General features: G+C 38.3%; 1 protein-coding gene across 1 annotated transcript in view; it reads left to right on the top strand.

Annotated features, from left to right (window-relative positions):
- Dcc (DCC netrin 1 receptor) overlaps positions 1-24854 on the top strand; it is a 1118465-nt gene that overhangs the window by 1067731 nt on the left and 25880 nt on the right. The window contains exons 26-27 of the mRNA XM_051163583.1: positions 7786-7947; positions 14330-14542. Of these exons, the coding sequence (XP_051019540.1) occupies positions 7786-7947; positions 14330-14542 (375 nt within the window). The remainder of the gene's footprint in view (positions 1-7785; positions 7948-14329; positions 14543-24854) is intronic.

Genomic DNA, 24854 nt, shown 5'->3' with positions numbered 1-24854 from the left:
ATCTGCAATTTTTACAGTTGTTATATCTCTGGATATTAATCCCCATTTTCTGTATATCCATATATTAAAAACTGTTAGAGACATCTGTGGATTTTATAACCATACCTCATCTAAAACAGCCTCGGTTGAAATTCCTAAAAGAAAAGCATAATGTTTGTATGAGATGGTGGCGGCCTTAGATTACATTCTAATTGTGCAGACCCTGGGATGTTAATATATGTCACCATGTGATATGATAGCAGTAACCAGTGGCTCGACAGCATGCCTTATCCTGTAAAGAGTGTCTCCAGCACGCTGGACTGGGTCCATCACAACTAGGACAACAGTCTTCCCTTAGCTCAGAAATGAAACCCCACAATATGAATCCAGCCTTTCATTCTCTTCCAGTGGGGAAACAGCTTTTCCTTCTGATCTGAAAATCTTACATAGTCATAAGCCCTAAAGGTTCAAACAGGAATTGAATGGACATCTACACAAATAGAATGTGTCCATTTTAAACTGTGAAGCAAGATGTTGTTGTTGTTTTGTTTTGTTTTTTATGACAGGGTTTCTCTGTGTAGCCCTGGCTGTCCTGGACTCACTTGGTAGACCAGGCTGGCCTCAACTCACAGGGATCCACCTGCCTCTGCCTCCCGAGTGCTGCGATTAAAGGTATGCACCACCACACCCAGAAAAGCAAGATGTTTTTTAAAACACTTGATTTATATTAAATCAAGTCTGTGACGGACATACTGACGGCCTGAAAATTGGTTATTATGACCAATATTTAGTTCTCTAAATCCTAACCACACAACATTACACTTCTCTGTGGATAACCTCTGTACCATTACAATTGCACTGGACTGTTGGCACTGATACACTCACAATTGTACAAATGAGAAATCTAGCATATCTTAAATGATTTGCTAATGTTGCTATATTATCATATATAATCAATTAAGACAAATTTACCCATATAAAATAATATTCCCTTATTTTATCTATTGTTTCTGAGTGTCCAGAAGGAAGAAAATTTAATTTACTGGTTCTGGCTCAGAGTCACCAACCGTCTTATGACTTCCTCACAGACACTAACAGTCCCAGTGTTACACTGCTACCTCACCATTTTTCACATACTTTGGCCAGCATTACCTAAAGACAAGGTGCATGCCTTCCACAGACAGTGCTACCTGTGATGACCAAGAAAAAATGATGAGTGTGCAAGAATGGAAGAGAGACGGAAGTCCTGTTAGCCTAGACTTGAACATGGCGAGCACCTCTTCTGCCACAATTCTCCTGGTCACCAGACACACATGACATAACACATGTGGAACCTGAAGGAAGGTTCCACAGAGCAGGAGTTCTGGTTACCAGCTTAGGTGAGGCCTGAAAGACTCACTAGCAGCAAACCTAAGTACTGAACCCAGATAGTTGAACTCAAATATTTGATCTTTTTTGCCACCATGTTCAGGATAGCTACCAAACAGGCATGTGGGAGTGTATGCAGGCAGGTGTCATCTGAGATACTTTCTTATCCTTCACTATCTGAACATCTGAAGTGTGTTTTAATATTTATTATAGGAACAAGGACCCTAGATGTTCCCATCTTCCAGATTGTATATAGGTCATTGCAGAAACGTTATCATAAAAAGAGGGAGCATGACAAATAGTTTCATTGATGCTTTCACTCAAACATAGCATTCTTACTGTTATATTTCCTGTCTCCTCCTTAAACATATCTCTCAGTTATGTCATGTATCAATTTGAGAAATACACCAAGAGGATTTAGTTCCTAAAACCTATAGCATTAAATTAAAGTCTTTACATTAGAGTTCCTGTAGGTTGCACTTAGTGATAACATTTTAAAGATTGCTGTAAAAGTTTCCAAATGCCACAGTGCTAGTTCACAGAGCTGTGTATTTGGTGAGGACATTTCTACTTGAAAACTCGCTATGCACCAGTGTCAGATATAAATTCTATTTCCAGAAAGCTGTGTCAGAAGAGAATTCTTGTCATATTTAGCCACAGAGTGGAGATTTATTGAAACTGAAAAGATGGTATTGCTCTTTGAGATGTTGTACATAAATACAGCAGTGTAGTGAATGCTGAAAACTCTGTGTGTGTCTTTGTGTGTATGTGCGCACATATACACGTGTCTGTATGCATGTGCAAAAATTCTTCTGTCTCTGAAAACCAATATTCTGTGGTAAAATAATAAACAAGACAGCAGTAAATAATATTTTTTAGCTGATTTTAAGTTAAGTTCATATGATACACACACACACACACACACACACACAGATAGAAAGAGAGAGAGACAGAGAGACAGAGAGAGGCAGAGACAGAGAGAGAGAAAGAGGGAGGGAGGGAGGGAGGGAGGGAGGGAGGGAGGGAGGAAAGGAGGGAGGGAGGGAGGGAGGGAGGGAGAGACGCCAAACCAGACCCAGTGAGGATTTAATGCAGGGCTTTCTGCATGCTAGACAAGCACACTACCACTGAGCTATATACCCTCACTCCTCTCTTTACTTCTTTATTTTGAAACAAGGTCTCATTAAGCTACCCAGGATGGTTTTGATCTCATTGCATAGGCCAGATTGGGCTTGAATTTGAGGTTCTCCAGGCTCAGCTTCTTGAGTAGCTCGTGTTGCTGATGTTGACCTCCAGTTCCCCACAAGGATGATATTTTTGTACCAATTGTCTTATAAGTAAATGTCAACAACTTTTGGTCCCTTCAAGGATAAACCATAGGGGCTGGTGAGACAGATGAGCAGTGAAAAGTTTGTGCTGCTGTTGCAAAGGACTCCAGTTTAGTTCACAGCAATGCAAATTGTGTGACTCACAGAAGCTTGTAACTACAGCGCAAGGGGACCTGATGCTCTGCCTTCTGTGGGCACCAGCGCATCCTTGCACAAAGACATGCACACAAACAGAACACAATAAATCAGTAAAAATATTTTTTTTAAATCTCTTAAATAAAAATATCTGTCAATGATCAAATGATCTTAAAACCAAATGCATCATTTACTAAACATCTTAGTCTACACCAAAAAAAAGACAGTAAGCATTTTTGATATGCAAAAACACGATAAACATATTATTTTTCAAAACTTTTATTGTTTGTAAAACCGTTCGTCAATGGTCAGTAGCCTAAATGAAAAGTACAGTTCTTCAGCCATAAAGGACTCGGGATTGGAACATAATTTCTGCCTCTTTGGTTGTCTCAATTCTTCTATAAAGATTCTACGGCTTGCTGATTTGTTTTGATTTCACTATCACATTTATTTGTCCTCATAACTGAAAATTCTTATATATCTCATTTTTCAATTATTTCTACTATTATAATTATTTTAAAATATCAGTAAAATGATATAAATAGTTGGTGGGAGGGATGGTGTCGCTAAGGAGATGATCATTGCGAGAATAATATATGAGTAAAAAACACCAGTGCAAATTATCTACCATTCACCTATCAGCATTAATTGCTGATCTATATTGTTTGATCAATAGATCAGATTTTTTAAAAGAACAAAATTGACTGGTTCAGACACTAATATTTTATGCTACATAAAAAACAGACCTAATACTACTTTATGGCCATTTTTTTTCACAATTGCTCTCATTCTGGTTTTACTGGTGTTATTAGTAGTAGTGTTACTATGGTAACTATTCATTCAAGGACATGAAATAATGCAACCAATGACCACAAAATTCTCCAAGGAGTTCAAATCTCAAAAGCATAAATAATACTCTAGAAATTTTTCTTTTTTTGCTCACCAGAAAAATGTGGCTTTTTTGTGTTACCATACTCTGAGAAGCACACACATAACAAAATTAAAATTTTGTACATGTACATGTAATCCTTCTGGTTTCCATAAGGCTTTAGTCCTATTCTTTGTTAAAAGTTTTTGTCATCTTAAGTTTGCCCTTCTCAAGAACTTTCAACGTGTTTGTTTTCTATAATCACAACTTCATGTAGTAACTTTAATAGGATATTTTGTCTTTATTATTCTCACGTTCTCTTTAGAGCTCTTTCTCAAATACTTTAGAAAAGGTTTGTGCCTCCCTCTACATTTCTTAAAATGTCAATGTTTATTTTTATTTTATGTGCATTGGTGTTTTGTCTGGCTATATTTCTGTGTGAGGGTTGAATTCCCTGAAACTGCAATTACAGGCAGGTGTGAGCTGCCATGTGAGAGATGGAGATTGAATGTTGGTCCTCTAGAAGAGCAGTCTGTGCTCTTAACCCCTGAGTTATCTCTCCGTCTCCTCCACTCTATATTTTTTATTATTAAACATCTTTTGTTTTACATATACATTTATATTATTGCACATATATACAATAAACTACCTGTAGCAAGAAGAACCATGACACAATCAGGAATTATATAAAAGTTACATTCTTACTGTTTCGGCTATTTGTTTTTGACAGACTTGAAGAAAATCTTTCCTATATTGGTGTGTCTAAATTTCTGAGTGTTAATCAATATCTATCATATCTCATCATTATCAACTTAAAAAATCTATCTAGACCTAAAAACATCTTAACCCCTAAACAACTAAGCTTAATTGTAAAACTAAACTAAATTTTACATTTTAGGTGGTTTGGCACGTGTAGGCTCAATTTTCTTAGCAAATATATTTTATTACAAACTTATTAACCAAGAGTATCTCACTTATAACCCGACTAATCTGAACAATAGGAAAAGGAGATTTAAGACTACAATAACAAATCCAGTTCTGAGAAAGGACTTTCCTGGTGTAATCAGCAGGATTTCTTCTGCTGGAACCTGGAGTAACCAGAACTCAGAAGCTCAGCAAGAGCCTGGAGCCCCGAAGCCTTTCCTAGAGTGGTTCTCTCTAGGAGCGTCTGGAAGTGGAGCAATGAACAGCCAAAACTATCCCAAATTTCCAAAGGCTCCGCCTCCTATTTTTGGCTCACATTTATACCTCCTCTCCAAATTTGTTCAAGGATGTTTTTCAGCTGGTTAACAGCCAATCTCCCCACACACAGTGGTTCGACTTGTAAGGGGATAAACCTGTTCTCTCAGAAGTCTTTTTCTCATCCTCCACGTGTGATCTAAACAAAAAACATGTTTATCTCTCCTTCATTTCCCCCTTTCTATTAAATAAAATAAGCTATATACAACAAAAATAAGAGGTATCTCTTAAGTCACATTTACAAGGACCGGTCCATTTGTAGTTAACAATTTTTATGAAATTATTCTCCTGTCTCTCCTATGCTACTTATTCTTATCTTAATGTCTAGAGTTTTTTTGTTCTTAGGGTTTTTAAAAACTAAACATATTAATACTGTGCCTATCTACTCTTCAACACCATCAGAGACCCCAGAAGGAAAAATTATCTAATATGAAGGAAGTGCAGGCAAGCAACTTCCAAAAGTATTGACAGGACAGAGAGCTGACTATCTAGACAGTCACAAGTTCCTCTTCATTGTCAGTCTTCATCCAGCCAGCCCAAGGCATCAGACAGACTGTCACAAGTTTCTCTCCATCATAGGTGCATCCCACCTTCAGCCAGCCAGCCGAAAGCATCTCACAGACTGCTCTGAAGCAGGAATCCTGAAGGACTGGCCCACCTAATCTCGTCAAGGCTGGGCAGCCAATTTCTCAGTGTCAGGCTTGATCACAGTGGATGGTCATTCTGTCATCAACAGCAGAGATAAGCAAAGTTCCTCAGTCCAGTGGCTATCTGCCTCTAGTGTTTCTTGATGCCCGCATAATTAGACTGGAGTTGCTGCCAGGCACTGATGTGTCTCTCTGTCATAGAAGCCTTTTATTATTAAATGTCATTTTCTGTGGATCTCTGGAGTGTTTGAAGACCATAATTCTATCTGTTCTATCCATCATCTAGCTATTCCTTTGAAAACATATAAAAAAAACTAAATAAAAATTATTCTATAATTAATTCAGGATCTAGTAAGATTTATAAGTGACCAACTACCAACTACTGTCTCCGACTATCCTGAACAAGTTATGACAGTTATTTTTTCACCTTTTCAAATACATGTACATGTATAGTACATTAAATAAATGTCAAACAAAATGATCTTAAGCTTCCACCAACAGGTACAACTTAAATTTCTGTATAAAATTGCCATTGATTTGCTATTGATGGTCATCCTTCTAGGAAATGCCTGGCATGTTTGTTCTTCTCATCTTCATCTTTGCCTACAATTCTCTGTTCCAACAAAATCATATGAAAACATGAATAATTTCTATGCTTGAGGGCCTTTTCCCCACCATAATGTTTTTATTGATTATTTGGTAATTTTATACCATGCACCTCAATCCATAATAACTCCCTAGTGCTCCCAGGTTTGCTCCCCACCCTTGTGATCTCCCCCCAAAAAGAAGAAGATAACTTTTCTGTCTAATGGTGCAGTAATATTCTAAAATGTGTTTACTAGTGACGTTATCAATAAAGTGAAGACTGTGACTTTTAAAAAGCAAAGGCTTTCCTTTGGGAAATGTACAAACATAGGCACACTGAATCCAGAGATGGCATGGGATTATAAGTAGATAATGCCTACTAAAAAGAAGGTGCCTTTAATATCATAGACTAAAATATACTACCTATTAGGTCTCAACCCCTGGACAAATGGCTGAAGTGCCTATTTAACAGATCAGACCTGACCCTGTCTGCCATCCCTCAGTCCCTAAGTGATACAGAGTCCTCCCGAGTGACATACCTGCCCCCGCCTAAACTTTTCCAGCCCAGGGCCTGGACTGAGCTGCTCTTTGCCCAGTCTCCTTTCTCTATATAATGCAGCCATTTTGGTTACTGGACCAGTTAGAAACATCTGTTTACCCTTCACTTTCCTAGTTTTCCAGCTCTCCCTTCTTCTCATGTGGCTTGTCTCAGGGTCTTGTTTACTCTGGACTCTCCCAGATGTCTGTGCCTCTGGCTAGGCTCTCCCTCTTATCTACAACAGATCTTCTCCACCGCCATACCATGGAGCTGTCATGGCCTTCTTCTTTGTTTCTTTTTTCCTTTCACTACCTAGCTAAAAATCCATGTTTTGGTAATAAGAGACAAAACATACTTATTATTTTTGTGAAGTGATTATAAAATGATAAAAATTAAGGTTTGCTAAAATTGTAATAAATGTATCATAAAATAATATAGTTAAATAACTTTTGAATAATGAAATTGAACAAAACTGCCTAAATATCAAAGACACATCGTACAAACACTCGTCTGTGGGTTTCAGTCAGTACAATTGTACAATCACACTGTTGGCATTCACAGCTTTATAGAGTGTGCACTCATCTGGACCACTTCGGTGTTATAAGGATTTTACTTAAAGATAAACCCTGGCTATGGGTACTGAGAGTGTCCTTGGATCTATCTGTGTCATTTTGCCTCTGGACAACAATACATTCATTTATGTAGAATTACATGATAGCTCACCACACCCCCCTAATACACCGTATACCACATATTCACTTTGTCACAGCCTAACACTTCTTGTTCCATGTTTGTCCTTGGAAGAAAGACTGAAACAAAAAACTGTAATACAAATACTGGAGTGTTGAGGTGCCTCTATTGTAGCGTAATTATTTTCTCAGAGCCATGGCAAGTTTCAAGCTGAAAGGTGATATACAAAAATGAGGTGTTTTGAAAATATGCTTTCTTTTCTATAGCAAAAGGAAGAATTCAGGTAATGTCAATGATATTAGGGAGAGTATCCATGCGTTTAGGGGTTGAAACGTTTAACATTTTATTCATTTCCTTTAATGTTTGCTACATGGGATTTTAAAAATAACTAGTGTTTTTCTTTTGCAGCTGTTGTGAGTGCCATCCCAGTACCAACACTAGAAAGTGCCCAGTATCCAGGCATCCTCCCATCTCCCACTTGTGGATACCCCCATCCGCAGTTCACTCTCCGGCCGGTACCATTCCCAACACTGTCTGTGGACCGAGGTTTTGGAACAGGAAGAAGTCAGTGTAATGCATTCCCTTCTGTTTTATTGTGAAAAATATTAGCAACTGCAAGATCTCCTCTGTGTGTCATTGTGATCTTCGTATTCTTTGCAAAGGCTTACTACCTGTGACCCCAGTACAAGAAATTTTCTGCTGAACACACTTACCCTTTGGATCCTAGCAGCATGTTATTAGAGCCATTCCCTAGGACTCTTTCCACAGCAGACACCACAGAGAAATGTATGGTGGGCAAGTACACATGGCTCAATTACACATTGGTGTAGTAGATATTTTAAAACCATAGCCTCTTAATCAGGAAGTGGTAACTCAGGTGGTGTCTTCCAATACATTTTGTCTGGTACCTGTTAACTACACTGAAAGATCTCTACCTAGTCACAGTGAACATGGATCCTTAATATTCTTTAATTGCTTAAGTAATACGTTTTCATCTTTGGAGGGGTTGTGGTTCCTAGAACAAAATATCATTTATTAGAAAGTGAGAACAAGTGTGTAAGGAGGCTGAGGGTTTCATCAACAGCCTGGCGATTCCTCCTGTGCCGTTAGATCCTCCACTACCACCACCACTTTGAGCACAGCATCTTAAATCGATTTTATGGCTTTCATTTCTTAGTTAAGAACAGGTGACTCAGCAGCTCATGTGCACTCGGAGGCTCTGTAATAGATATGATAGCACAGCAATAAAATATATTTGTGAGGCAAACTGTATTTTTTCCCAACTCAACAGGGGCAGCTCTAAGAAATCATAAATCACCCAAATGTAGCAAGGTTAGAATTAAAAGGCATCAAAAATCTGCCAGGCGAGAATTAGATTCATTTCCCTTTTCTCACTGCACATCACATCTACAAAATAGAGTTGTGTGCTGATTCTCAGGGGGAGAAACACCAAAACCACAGTAAAGGGAAGGAAACAGGGAGAATGTGGGAAGCCCAGCAACTAGGAATTTCTGATCTCAAAATAACTTCGCATGAGAGTGTAGTTTAAAAACAATACAAACTCCGAGCCCACAAGTCCCTTCTTTGCTCATGATCTGGACTCCCTGTGTCTGATGCTGGTCCACCCTACTCCTTTTATTCTGGCTGCATCTTAGGACTTTAAAGGGATGTTGAAGAGGAGTCTGCAGGGTGACTTTGTTCTGGTCCTTCTGGCATGTCTGACATGAGCCAAAGCTCAGTGCTTTTCTTTTTAGAAAGTGTTTCTCTTTAGCAGCTGTTTCCTCCATTTTCAATTTTTACAAGCATGATCTACAATCTATTCATCTCATCTGCCCCCGTTTTTCTCCTGAGTTTGCCACTCCCCCTCACCTTTTCTCTTGAGTTAGTGTAGCATGTGGAATTGTCTCTATTGGATCCTGGGGGAAATTATTCAAGAGTTAAATTTCAATGAAAAAATATAGTGCTGTTAAATATTCTGTCTATGGTTAAAAAAAAATTTACTCTTCTAAGCTCTATTTTGGTAATGAGGAAGTGTGAATATGGGCTATATGAAAATTTTCTGTACCTTCCCTCAGGTTTTCAGTAAACTCCAGATAAAAAGGTACATTAAAAGTTAGTTAATCAATCAAAACATTTACACTCTTTAGTAGGTTTTTTGTTTGATATTCTTCAAATATATGATGTAGCAATGAAGGTAATCATGTGTTATAATGCAAAATATTTAACAGAACAATTATGTGTGTAGGTAAATAATGCTTTCTTAGAAAAGTACTACAAAAGTTTTGAATTTCATCCAAATTACCAGGCAATAAAAATTCTATCCCTGGCCATGTCTTATAGATTGCTTTAAAATGTATATGTTCATTCATTCACCAAGTAGTTTTCAGCAAAATATGTGCAATGCAAAGATATAACATCTAATGTGCTTCAAGCAATTGCCTGGAAAAGAAAAAGGATGAATAAATGTTTCCTTTTTCTAGGAAACAAAATATTCTCTAAATTACTGCCAATGACAGTTAGCATCCAGCTTTGACACTGGCTTCTACATGCCTTGGAGAAAACTAAACACCCCTGTTCTCTCTCAGGCAAAAAAACAAAAAACAAAAAAACAAAACAAAAACAAAACAAAAAAAAAAAAACACTCCATGGCTCTCGGAAGAGCTGTCTTATTAGTGTCCTTGAGGACCAGAGAAAGGTACACAGAAAAAAGATAATGTTAATGCGCACAAGTGTGGAGGCTCCATTTACCCACAGTCAACTCAAAGACCTGGAGATTCTGAAGTCAGGAAATGCTAATGCCCTGCCCCCAAAGGCTCATGTTTTCTGAAGTCATAAACAATGCTGGATTTTTCTACAGTTACAAGGAAGGTGGAGGCACAGTAAAAAGATTTGCATTCCACACATTACCAGAATGATGGACAAATGATCCATCCTGTATAACTCCAGCTCCACTCTTATCATAACCCACAGAAAATTTGCTGCCCCAGGAGCTGAATATTGTACTTTGAAATCTCCCAAACAGGTAATCTTGGAACTTCATTTGTGCACAGTATCACACACAATACAGTGCCTAGTTTTTCTCCTCCATTAAACAATTCCACAGAAAAGGAGTATGTGAGGGCTCTGTTCCGTCACTGCCACAGTGGCAATGTGTCTGGGATTTACCCATGAGGTTTTGCTGCTCCAATCTCCCCCCACACTGGAAATTGACTACCAAATGGAATTTGTGCCAGACAAAATGAGGAGCACAGTATAAGAAGAGTTCATCTGTTATTCCAGGGGCCTGTGAGAAACTAAGTTACCAAGAAATAGTTCATAATGTTCTCCTTCTAAGATTAGTGAGTCAAGTAGGCTCCATGAGGAGGTATTCATGTCTCAGCATCTGCTCCGTGCTATTGGTGGGCTGTATTTCTGTCACCATCGCTGCTTTCAGATGGAAGAGAAATCCTCATTTCCATTTTTGCAGTATTTCTGCCAGTTATTCTGTAGCAAGTATTTTGTATGTTGACATTAATTGTTATGAAGTACCTTGAGATTTGACTCCACTGTGTAATTGTATGCTATTTGTACAATGAATTCTGACTATTTCATCATTTGAAAATGAGCGCCTTGCCGACATCCATTTGCGTCTCACTCTGCTCTGAATTGCACGAAGGCTGTATTCTCTGGGTGAAGGGAGCTTTTCTTTGCTTTCAGAGCTCTTAGCACAGATAAACGCCATGTCACTGAGATAATTTGTTTCACATAGGTGTCCTGGAGCTGGTGTCTCATCTGACCAATGGGCATATCTAAGATGCAGCCTTTCTCTGTTGGAGCAATTGCTATGCTGTTTCTTTGAGGGTTTTCGTTGCTTTAAAATGTCAGCCAGTTCTGGAAGCAGTTACTTAAAATACAAGAATTATGAATTACCTATAAAACCCCTATTCCATCGCATTTGTTTTGAAGAAAACAAAACGTCTCTTATGGATTGCATTCTATTCATTCCCAAACAGAGGACTTCTTTCTCATATCTCAGGATTCACATTATGCTCACAGAGTTATTAAGGATAAGTTAGACAAAGTCTGTGGTCCACGTACTTAGGGCCACATGATGCCCTGTGGGAATCATGCTGGGCAGCTGGAAGGCTAGAGATGCAGGACTTGGAATAAATAGAATTTTCATCCTCACTGATACTGATAAGAAGAAATAACATGAGAGGTGTATGACTAGGAATGTGAATAAAGTGAGGACGTGACTGTTCTACGGTACCACTGAAGAAAAGGCTTTTATTGTAGTTATGAGGGACAGTAAAGCCTGAAGCGTATGGAAGAATCCAGATCAGGGAGAGAAAGTATAAGACTGAGCATGATCATCAGAATGGAGGGAGCCCTGAGAATAGGGGAATTGAAAGAGCAAGCAAGGAGGACAAGATCTAGGGCAAGAGGGCGCATGGCTGAAATGGCAGGCTTACACAGGGTTGAGGATGTGGAAGAAGAGCCAGGGAAGTTTAGAGCAGTGTTCTGGGTGAGAAGAGTGGAGAGAAGTCAGAGGTCCTCAGTGAGCCCGAGGCCATCGTGGACTTTGATATGTTAATAGGCAGTTCAGGTAGCCTGAGTCTCTTTGGACCTGACACTCAAAACTTTCAGTAAAAATCATTAGAATCCATATGTTCACATGACACACCAACACTTTGTCAGAGTAAGAGAATGAATTTCAAGTTCTTAAAGAAAAGAAGCATGTAAATTTTATTAAAGTTGAGGCTATATTAATATTTTATCACAAACTGTTCAGGTCCAAAATACAAGGGCAAGGCAAGAACTGAAGGAGGAAAAAAAAAAAAAATAAGGGGGCTATAGAAATCGAAGCACTCTATTCTTTCTTAAATGCTGAAAGAATTTTAGGAAGAAGATAGTATGTCCAAAGCAGACCTGTAAGAGTAGACATATGAAATTTCATTTCCTAGACTCATAAGTTAGTATTATGGGATGGCGTCATCACTAAGAACCAGCCAACTATACATAAGAAGGGAGCAGAGAGAAGCGCCTTCTGGAACCTCATTTGTGAGACTCACCACTCGCACAGGAACAGGGTCTCTCAGACAAACAACACTCATCATTCCCATGAATTTTCCCTCCCTCTGAAGTTATAAACTACATGTGCTAAACCACCTTCTTTACCTCAAACATCTTCCCTGCAGGCGCTTTTGCCAGAGCCTTTAGTGTTTCAGCCATTTCCTGCATCTAGTGCTTATGTGAATTCCTTTGAGACCTTTGCTGTGCAGGAAGTGCAAACAAGGATATCTATACCTTCAATTGGGCCTTCTTGGAGGGACCAGGAGTAAGGCACCAGCTCAGCCACCACTCTAAGGACAACGGGGAAGAAGGCCCAGGTGTAGAAATAGCTAAATTATTAAATCTTTGTTTAGAAAAACCAGCTTTTGATCACTTTCTTCTTTGGATTAAACATGTCTAAAGTTAAAAACCTAGTATTTTCTGCAAAATTAAACTTTCAAACATCATAGGACATAGTCTGAACCCACACAAAGACACCCCTCTCCCCTTTGTGATCATGCACACAATTTAGTTGCTTAAAAGACCTACCTACCCCAGGGATTTAGCAGCTGACTGTCTTAATTACCGCTCACTGTTTGGTGACTGACCAAGTCCCTATATGATTTTGACTCCTATGCTATCATTCCCTCAACCAACAGTGCATCGTCTCACCTTCACTTCTGAAGGATAAAACCCACAGGCTGTTCTTTCATCTAGATAACCTCTGACCCCATCTGAACCAAAGAAGGATGAATACAAATATCTCTGAAAGATGCGTCACTTCTGCATATCTTTCATGAGATACCTTGATCTTTTTATCTTTCATGTCTGCTCCCTCGGCATTATCAGAGTTCTTTTCTATCTCCTCTGCCCTTTGCTGACCTTAATGAGCTTCTTGGAGTCATCTCAAAATTGTCTCCTAAACTTAAGATCTTGAAATAAATCTATGCTAAAAATTATCCTTCCGAAGTGAGATGTTATGATAACGATATCGTATTTTTCCATTTTTTGCCAAAGCAATTTTTCCTAAGAAATAAATAACCTAGAAATACTTGTCTAGAGTCAACAACACTTTATACCTATGAGGCAGCTCTTTTCATCTGCAGTTTAACTTGGACCTTTGGCTTTGAATGTGAATGAACATTTAAAGTTGAGTCACCCGTCTTTAGAAATTGAAAATATTTTAGCCTCACTCAACTGTGTTCCCCAGAGGAAAAAGACCTTTTCAATATATAAAGCTGTCCAGATACCTCAAGGCTGTCACAAATGACTATGTGAAACCTCTTCAACTCTAGTAATCTGCCTGAAAATTACAAGATTTTCCATCAAAGAGGGAAAAAAATCATAATTCTGCATTCAGGCAACTTGCTCCAATAGAGTCATGTCTCATATAACTTTCAGCTCAATGTGCTTCTGTTTTGTTATGGGAGGTAATGATAGTAGTTATTATTTGTATCATTTTTTTTTAGCAATGCCTCTGAGCACCCTGTAACTCTGATTTGTTTGACAGTTGACATGGCATGTTTAAGTTGCAGAGAAATTGGCATATTGGCTAGAGGATATTAATGCAGCTGTAACTGGTTGAATTTCACTGGCACTGCTACTTAAAAAAAGAGAAATAGCTCTTTTTTTTTCTCACTTCATCTGTATGATTACAGAGTACATACAGTTCAGGCAATATAATTACTATCAATATATTGTATTGGTGTCTCTGAAGGACACATCCGTTCCTAATAGACATGGTTCTAACTTCGACAATGGATGTGCTAGTTGTATTCATGAGAGGTGAAGAATAAAAGAATGTCCATATACTAGATCAGATATTGGTGGATCCCACCATCTCTCCCTGGACTGATTCTGGAAACGTGGGGGAAATAAGTTTTATCTTGAGTGACACCTAGCTTTCTCGTTTCTACTACAGCTGTGAGTGAAGGACCAACCACCCAGCAACAACCCATGCTGCCCCCAGCACAGCCTGAGCATCCCAGCGGTGAGGAAGCCCCCAGCAGGACTATCCCCACCGCCTGTGTCCGACCAACTCATCCGCTCCGCAGCTTCGCTAACCCTTTGCTACCTCCACCAATGAGTGCAATAGAGCCAAAAGTCCCTTATACGCCACTCTTGTCGCAGCCAGGTAAGTACTCACGCCGCTGGTAACGTCGCTGGTAACTTTCAACGATAACTTTATTGGAGTGCAGACTGGACATTGAAAAGGCCTGGATATCATGTTTGGTTTCAGAGCGGATTGCCTGCAAATTACGCTCAGGCTTGGTCCAGTGCCTGAATGCCTCGGCCTGTGGCAAAGCTGTGTGGTAGAGGAGGAAGGGATTAGGGTCTTGTAGTTACAACTCACTGTATGCCACCAATTATCTAAAGACCTCCTCCTCCCAGGAACTTTTGGAGGCATTCAAATCCAAACTACGTCAGAAGAAAAGATTTTTTAAAAGTAATAGAGTAGAGAAAAAAAATTAGTTTTTGAATGTTACTTTAAATGAAAAAAAAAAAAAAAAAAAAAAAAACAACCACCACACACATGGAGAAGTAGCATTTGATTCAGGGCATGGGATGTGGAGATCAAGTTGCAGTCTGGAGCTCTAGAATAACAAAGTTATCAAAAGGAGTGGGTGGTTTGGGTGGGGCAGCTAGTAAAAGAAAAAGCTGACATTTTCTTATCAGGCATCTTAGTCTTCTAAATACAATATTACAAACGAGTAAAGGTAATGGCACAATGGAACCTGAAATATTAGACTGTGCCCTTAGGCATAAAATCCAATGCTTATACTGTCCCAGGTCGCCAAATAATAAGCACATCTGCGGGGATAACCGCTGGCGGGATGCCATACAAGCAAAGCCTCATTCATTGCTTCTCTTTCCATTGTCCTTTACGAGCCCTTTATTGCTTGACTATTGCTCCAGTTTTGTTTAAAGTCTTTGTCAGAACCCATCTAATCTTCATATTTTCTGATCCCTCTGGCTTGACTTCTTGGTTTAGTTTTTTTTTTTTTTTTTTCATATTCCACTTTTAAATGCCACCCTCCCTTTGTACTTTGTGCTTTGGAATTATTAAATGCCTTTCCCTTTTATGTTTCTCCTTCATTGTCTGCCTGTGACACCCATGCATTTCATAATGCCTTACCTCATGGTTTTCAAATAAGTCTCTCTACCTTGCTCCTGACACATGGTGGATAGTATGCTTTTTAAAAGGGCTGCTGTTTACTTATTCTAATAGAAAAAGAAAATTAGCAGACTGACAAATGTTTTAGTGGTGACATTAACTACATACTTCTTAGCCCAAAAGATAAAATACTTACAGCTTTCAACAAATTTTAATTCCAAGAAAATCATTACTTTAGTCAAACTGATTGATGAAGTAAAGTCATTCTGTTGTCAGTTTAGAAAAGAAAATACCTCAAATAATTTTGCTCTGGATTTCACAATAAAAGACTGTGTAATTAGCAATGAATTTGTCTTTACTTACTGCACATAATTACTTCAGAATATGGTAATTGGAGGCATTGCTCTAATTTTTAAAGATTATGCTAAATGAGAAGTTGCTCTGCTTTGAAAGCTTTGCGATTAGCATCAATGAAGGCACTCTTCTCCTCAATAGGATTTCTGCATGCAGTTTTTCATGAGCAGTGTTAAGGGTCCCAGCCTCAATTTGCCTCCTACTGAGATGTGCAGAGCTGTGCTTGCAACAGCTTTATACGTGAGGAACAGGGCTGTACATATTATGGAGTAGCAATCTCCCTGGGATCCCAGGCATTTTGCAGTATTGCTGTGGTAGATGGTAATTAGAGAGGCATTCCGCTGTCATAATAAGTGGAACTCTGCCTACCTGCGAAAGAGTCATGTTTTCCCTCCCACCTGCTGAGTTAGAGATTTAGCTTAGGAGACCCCAGGGTCTTAATGGTGTTTTTTGAGATTACATCTTCATTCTGTGATAAAGTGATTCTGTACCTTAGTGTTTCACATCTATGGTGGTGAACAGCAGTATTGGCTTTACAAATTCCACAGAGCAGTCATTACACCTTGAAAATCACAGATGTGAACATATAAGTGATTTGACTTAGTCCACTCTCAGGTTAAAAAAAAATATGATGGAGTTTTTGGCTTAGTGCATTGCAAATATCACATAAATTATGCCTAAGGCCAAGGTAAGGTATGGTGTGTGTGTGTGTGTGTGTGTGTGTGTGTGTGTACGTGCACTTTTGTGTAGTTTCTCTCCTGAAGTTCTTAGCTGTGGATGGACCAGTAGTATTTTTAAATAAGCTTAGAACCGGAGCCTATTTTTCCTGCAGGCAAAAAAACATGTGACTTCTCAAATACACTCTGATAACACGAGCCTCTTAAGCACTTGTGTCTCTGTTAAACATTCTATAATGCTTTCCCTTACATATCTATATTAAAGCCTGGTGTGTTCAGTCTTTGAGTGATCAATATTTCAGTGGACATGCCACAAGCCAATTCATTGTATAGCAAATTGAGTTTGACTTTCCCTCTGCACATTATAGCCTGTGTTTCAATTTCTCTGTAGATTTAGAACAAGGTATAGATATATATGGATGAAAGTGGACAGAAAAAGTATATAATTTATATTTTATGACTTGTTGGGAAGTCATGTTTCCCTTTGTAACGTCATCTTTTTGTCAGGCCTCATTTCAGTAAATATGCTATGGCAGAAGGTGGCCAATAAAATGTTTCTTATAAATTACTACAATTGATTTCAACACCAGAATTTCAGACCACCATTGGAGGTGATCATTAAAGATGTCACCTGAGTGTTCCATTCTGCTAAAATCAGTCACAGCAGAGGTTGTGGGAGATCAGATGTCCTTTAGCAGGTGGCATGAAGCTTTCACGGTTAGGGTCAGTCACAGAACATAAATCACTCACACAACCAGACAGCAGGGATGTGTTGACTTGGGCCAACATTGCAGTCGGCTGTAGGGAGAAAAAATGATGCTGCTTCTTATTAAATACATACCCTTTCATGTCAAATCCCATCTGGGGTTTTTAACAAGCATATTGAGATGAAATTTTTTCCCTGTCTTCACTTGTAACAGATTTTGTTTCATAGATGAAATTTGATCTGATATAATTGGATCACCCTAAATTATACTTTAGTAAAATGTAATAAGACAACCATGCTTAGCTATAGATAATATTTGTCACCTGGTAGCCTTCTTTTATTTTATGCTTATTATTGAAAACAATCATTTTCTGTAAAGTGATATTCTGACATGTAAATCAAAAGAAGTCTGTCTGTTAACAGTCTTAAAAACAGGAATATCATTTCCAGAGAAGATTTAATGAGCAATCTAAGTGACTGATGTCTCATACACTGATGGCAAAATTGATAGTTGAAAAGGTTAAAGATGTTTCTCATGCTCAACAACTGAGTTAGAAACTTCTAATCAAAACTTCAAGAAAATACAACAACATTGATAAGACATTGGGGGGGGGTCATTTTTTAAAAGTTACTTTCAGAGATAATCATAGGTTGATTTCTTTCCACTACAAAGACCCTGCTAGGTTGATACTAGATACTAAATATTCCTAGGGGGAAAAATAGCAGATAATATGATTTTTAGATTTGCAGAATAATTGATTTTATAAATATTCATTTATTTTTGTGAGAGTGTTCCTTCATGGTGTGTGTGTGTGTGTGTGTGTGTGTGTGTGTGTGTGTGTGTGTGTGTGTGTGATGGTGGCAAAGCACACATGGGAGGTCAACAGACAAGTTCCATGATGTGGGTTATTGTCTTCCCTTTTCTGTGGGATCTAGAGATCAAACTCTGGTCACCAGCCTTACGCACAGAGCTCACTGAACAAACATGTCTTGCCATCTCCAGAGTAACTTTGTAGTATGCATGTTGCTATTAGATAGGAGAAGGAAATAATAACAAGAACACCAACTTTCCGGAGGACTCTGAAGCCGAGGCCAGCTGTATTAACTTCACCTGTTCCACTTGCCAGCCATCCTTCGGCAGTAAGGCAGAAAGCCAGGCTCTTGCATCTGTTGCTGTCAGCACTGCGGATAGCCAGAGCTCTAAAATCTAACAAGGAAAATTGAGATGACTAGAAAAATATGATAACTGGAAATAGAAATTAAGATATGGACTGTTATGCATAGTGTGGGAGAGAGAATGTGACAGAAGACCATGACAACAGCACACATGTGACCAAAGCTCTTCAGGATTGCAGAAATTACTTTGAGGGCAATATGGAAGCAATAGCTGATCAAGCTTGAGTCCCTTTGATCCAGTTTTCTCAATTTAAAACCAAGGAAAAATATTTTATCAAGACTATTTAGATCATATGTAAATGTGAAATTAATGGTCAGCTTAATGTAAGTAAGTGTAATATTAAAATATCAAGTGCTGTTTAAATAAGAAGAAACAATTAAAGAGTTTTATGTTCAAAAACTGGTTAGCATGTATGTTAGAAAGATTGTCCTTGAATTTTACTGGAGATTTCATGGTTTCCTGGGTGACAGAGAATGGTGGATGAAAGGATTGTAGCAGTTATTTTCAAAGTAAACAATCCTTTTGCATACATTATGAACTTAATAGGTCCTATGCTTAAATTCTGATGAGTACATTATATTGTTTTTATAAAATGTCTTGGAAATTAAAATACTTTTTAGGGGAAATGAATAAACTTACTACTTTAAATATTATAAGTGCCTATAATTCATGAAGATAAGCACTAAGTAAATTCAGATTTAGCTGAGAAGTAACTATATTCAACTCTGAATGGAGCAGAGCCCTATAACCTCTATAGAAAACTGTATCACTATTCTTGGGATCTTCTTCCAAACTCTGGTGGGCAATGAATAATTGCCTGTATAGTTTGTCAGACTAAAAGAATAAAGGGGGCACCAGAATTTAAATACAGCTCATCAAATTCAATCCTATTACGCTAAGGAGAGGTATAGCAGTGTGAGAGCTGCTGGGATGGTTTTACTGATGATAAAGGCAGATAAAATGAAGCAACTTCCAAATTTGTGATAATTTGATCTAACCAAGTTACATCCTACACTACAAGTGATCCAAATCTTAATAGAGTGGAAACAATTTGAAGGCACATGTCCTGAAACCCCTGTTGACTAGTTTACTTTCATGGAAATAAATAGACATGGCCCAATCCCTGTGTAGTACAATGCCAAATAGGAGGATCCACTGTCTTTGAACAGGAGAAAGCACCAGTCTATCAAAGTTGGTGAACTCCATTGTACCAGCTCAAGAATTGATGTTTCTCCTCTAACTCCTATTTGACTCATATGTGAGGTCATATAATCTACTTTAAGAATGAAGTATATAACATTTTCCTTTGAGTTGGGAAAGAGTAAAAGTATGAGAAATGTTTTAATTTGATTAAAGGTTCCAAAGTTTTGGGACTGGAGAGCTAGCTCAGCAGTTCAGCTCACTTGGTGCTCACAATCACCTAAAACTCCAGGTTGAAGGAATACAGTAGCCACTTCTGACATCTATGGGCACCTGCACACATGGCTTATACACACATACACACACACACACACTTAAAATAAATCATAAATCTTTAAAAAGATTTTAACCATTATTGTCTGCTATCCCAGGTGTGTAAGTAGTTGATAGATTTTTCTTTTTATTTCACCAGTTAGTGTCAGATTCCAGAACATTCTCTGAAGATGTAGGAAAGATTGAAAAAGGTTTTCATACCAACTTCCTACTAATGAGCTGTTGAATACGTGTTATGAGAACTAACACTGAAAATAACAAAAAGACTCTGTTAAGATGAACTGACTTGAACTAGAAATGATCATAATGAGTGAGTTAACCCAGAAGCAGAAAGAGTCAAATGGTATATATTTACTTATATCTGGACAATAGCCCAAGGAGCATGTCCCATGAAAGTCTTCACTTACCAGGAAAGTGGGACAGAGGGGAAGACATCCGACTGGGACTCTAGGTGAAAGAAGCGTGGGAGAATGGGGAAATACAAGGATCCAGAGGATCCTAGAAACCTACAAGAAGAACATTATGATGGGCAGATCTGGGCCCAGGGGTCCTGCTCAAAGTATGGCACCAGCCAAGGACAGTATGTGCAGTAAACTTCGAGCCCCTACCCAGATCTAGCCAATGAACAGAACATTCTCAACAGTTGAGTGGAAAGTGAGGTCTGACTTTCACACAAACTCTGGTGCCCCATATTTGACCATGTCTCCTGGATGGGGAGGCCTGATGGCACTCAGAGGAAGGATAGCAGGCTACCAAGAAAAGACTTGATACCCTATGAGCATATACAGGGGGAGGAGGTCCCCCTCAGTCACAGACATAGGGGAGGGGAGTAAGAGGACTTTAACTATAAGCAACCTATAATGATAAGACATATAGTATAGTAAAAACTACGTAAAAAGTATTGACAGACTTGTTGATAATTTATAACATATTTCAGGCCAGCAGGACCTTATAGAGAACGTATTACCACAATAGGCATCTTGTGAATTTGTGAGCATTCACTCTCAACTTATTCATCGAGGAGGATTGATGTTTTTGTCAGAATCTTGTTCACCAGAATGCCAAGGCCTTCAGAGGACAATGTCTTTATCTTTGTAGCAAAGAGGATTCTAATATTTCTGCATGTATAAATTACTATGATAAGCAAACCACTGATTTCAAATGAGAAGTATCTTACAACATGATTGTGCATGCCAGCTTACAGAAATAACGAGATTAGAATGGCTGCCCCTTTAATGTCTTTTCTAAGTGGCTGTCTTAAATATCTTTATTTCACATCCCTGGTTCTCTTACTTTGTAAATTGTACGCACCTTCCATTTACACAGTCACGGGTCAACATTTCCTAACAAGGCATGCAGTTTTCAAACCACAATAATGTTGGAATTCAGGTTTAGTCTCTAGTTCCCCTCCTTGTTTCATTTAAAATTATAGTTTGTGTTAGTTTCATCTTTGAAAAATTACTCTAGACTTGGTTTTTCAGCAGAAAAAGACTTCACTGTGCAAACAAGACTGAGCCGACATCTTCCTTGGTGTGGAAAACACAGGACAGTGTCACCATCTGAAGACTGAGGAGAGTTTATATATTCCCCCATGTCTCTTACCCATCAGGAGCAAAGTTGAAATAAAAGCACTGACTGACAAAAAAAAAAAACAAACAAGCAAACAATGCCCGCGCCCAGCCTCACAGTGAGGCCTTACCCCTAGTGATTGCCTGAGTTATTGAATATGTCATTCAAACTCTTTGGGCCTCAATTTCCCACCATAATTGAATAAAATAAAATCTAAGCGGGAAGTGAACTGTTACACATCATTAGGAAATCAAAATATATAAATATGAGTTATGAATATGATGTGATAGTATTTTACTTTGAAACTTCTGATCTGGTTTAACCCAGAGGTACTCACACTTTATACAATAGTTGCTTTTAAATTTTCAATACCTACAGAAAGGAATGAAACCATATGAATGGGGATCGTAGCATAATATTTTAATAACTTGTTTGTCTGGTCAAACATTATCTAATTTGTGAATTGCCACATATCCCCATATATTTTTGGATGATATAACAGCCATAAGTGATATGATCACGTCATGGAGCAGGAACTAGTGAACAGAATAGCTCACAGCAGCTCAGCGCCTTCTGAGCATTACCTGGCTTTACAGTGATGCTAGGGTCTCAGCCCTTAGAGCAAGACTCACTCTGACACCATAAATCCATCCAAGGGCCAGGAAGTTGCCCACTGGGGCAGTAGTGTAGGTTCCAGTAAGACCTTCCCTCCTGTACTGTGGCAAATCTGATGGGAACATATCTGTTGGTGGCTTTGTAAGCACTGCATCTCCCCAATTGGTCTGATAGGGAACCAAGATGTGTTTAATGTTACTAGGATCCCCCCAATCCCAGATCAAACTTTCATCTTAGCTGTTTCTCTGCAATGAAAGCAGCAAGGCAGAGAGGTTAAAGAAGTGAAGAGCAGACATCACTGATTTAAAACTGGAATAAAGAGGTTATTTCACACTTAACATATGTAAAATATTACTGAGACGTCTGTCCTCTAATTTACAAACACCATAATTTTTTACTATGATATTATAATGTTTTCAACATTATTTGCAACCCAATTCTATATTCAGCATGAGTATTTCTATAGCAGCGACTCTAGAATTTCATGTGTTGGAGAATCACTAGCGAATCGTATTCAAATACAGGTTACAATTTAGTAAATCTAGAGAAGATGCCAACAGTTTGAGTTTCTAAAGGGATTCTAGGTGATACGGCAGCAGCCCCTCTGTAGTTTACACTTCGACATAGTTTTATTTTAGAACAGAGCATATGCTCCTAACGTGAGGATTGGGGAGGGAACCAGTAAGTTTGATAACTCACTTGAAATGAAACTTATGCCCCTCTATGTGTGTGTGTTTGTGTGTGTGTGTTTATATGTGTGTATGTGTGTGATTGCACACCCCCACAGGTTTCATAAGTTTTCTACAGTGTTTTTAGATTTTTGTAAAGTACCAAATGGTTTATTACATGTAGCAGGTTAGAGTTCACTCCGTCTAGTGCATCAGGCCACACCTATGGAACAACATCTCCAAGGTCTGCTTTGCTTTATTGTGGTTTTGTATCTACTCATGTGGGTTTAATTTTGTTTGGTTTTTTCGTAATGTGTATGAGTGCTTTTGCTTATTTTATTTTTATTTTTTATTTATTCTTCTCTAAGATATTACATCCTGACTACAGTTTCCCCTCCCTTAGATGATTTTTTTAAGACTTGTCCAAGAACTCTCATAAAATACTTATAAACTTGGGGGGGGGGGAAACCTCTTACTAATATAACTTCCCATAGCCCAGGGCCAAGAGCTGAGCACTTTCCCTTTGCTCAAACATACCATGCAAAATTAAAGTTTTATTTTCCATATAAATGCCCTAAAAATTGGGCAAAATTTTAAGTGACTTATGAAAGCATGGGTGGGATTAACATACATAAATATGTTTAAGAAATTCGACTTCCAAATATGTCACCTATTTCATTGTATAACTGAAGATTGATAATTAAGGTTTAAAGCTTTCTGTAGTGACTCGGCTGCAGAAAATGAGTGCCTGTGGGAAGTCAGGATCTTGCTTGTCGTTTTTGAGTCCATGATGTCTCCTGGATTTCCTATGATTTCATGGTGCACTGAAGAGGACCTACTACATGACTGACTGATTCACATGGACATGACTCAGGGTTCAATAAACATTTTCTGTTCACTCAGTATTATGGATGGGTGAATATCATATGTAATCTATAAAAGAAATTACAATTTTTTTCTGGTGTTAATGAGGGTAATTGAACCTATAAAGACTGGTAATACAAATCAAAATAAACAGGAGGTAATTAAAAGAAGAAATGTTTATGTGACTAGTAAGGAAATTAAATTAAACAATTTCCCTAAAGATATTATCATAATTAATTATTGAATTTAAAATACATCTAAGAAGTAAATATGTGTTCAGGGGTCTCATGATAAAAATAGGTTAGGAGAAAAACTTTTTTAAAACCCTATTTATCAAATAACTGCTTAAGAAATAAAATATTTGCTCATAGGGTATCAAGTCTCTTCTTGATAACCTGCTGTCCTTCCTCTGAGTGCCACCAGGTCTCCCCCTCCAGGGTCAAATGTGAGGCACCAGAGTACGTGAGAAAGTCATATCCCACTCTCCACTCAACTGTGGAGAATGTTCTGACCATTGGCTAGATCTGGGTAGTTTAAAGTTTACCGCCTGTATTATTCTTGGCTGGTGCCTTAGTTTGAGTGGGGTAATCCCTCTCAGCAACAGTCATAGGGGAGGGGAATAAGGGGAAAAATAGGAGGGAGGGAAGAATGGGAGGATACAAGGGATGGGATAACCATTGAGATGTAACAAGAATAAATTAATAATTAAAAAAAGAGATAAAATATTTTTCTCTTTCACTCATACTCAACGTATAATGCTTACAAAATCTAAAAGCCCTTACGACCATGTGCCTTATTTTTTTAAAAAATAATCTATCCTTCTGGATTTGTATCATTTATCAGATTCTGTTTATCTGTAAAATACCAAATTGCACTAGGTGGCAGACAGACCTGTGACTGGGCTACTATATATTTCCCTAACAACTGTGGCCCCCACAGTGAGCCTGACTGAAAGACAAAAGCTCAACCCCGTGACTTCCTGATTCAGCTACTGCCCTCAAAGAGGGGACAGAATTTTTATCTGATTTTGGTCAATGAAGGGAATATAATTTAATGCAAAACTCGGAGGCTGAAGAACTGAGGGAGAAACCAGAGAGGCTCCTTTGGGGTTCTGAAACAATTATGCATGAGGTCTTCTTTGATTTCAATGGTTCTAATATTACCGTTTCACTAATTAAAATGGAATCTCTTGACTGAAAAAAAATAAAATATTTTCTTCTTTTTCTCT

This window comes from Acomys russatus, chromosome 20 (genome assembly GCF_903995435.1).
Source record: "Acomys russatus chromosome 20, mAcoRus1.1, whole genome shotgun sequence".
NCBI classification, from domain to species: Eukaryota; Metazoa; Chordata; class Mammalia; order Rodentia; family Muridae; genus Acomys; species Acomys russatus.
Note: the sequence above shows the minus strand (reverse complement) of the source record. Positions and strands in the feature narration are given on the sequence as shown.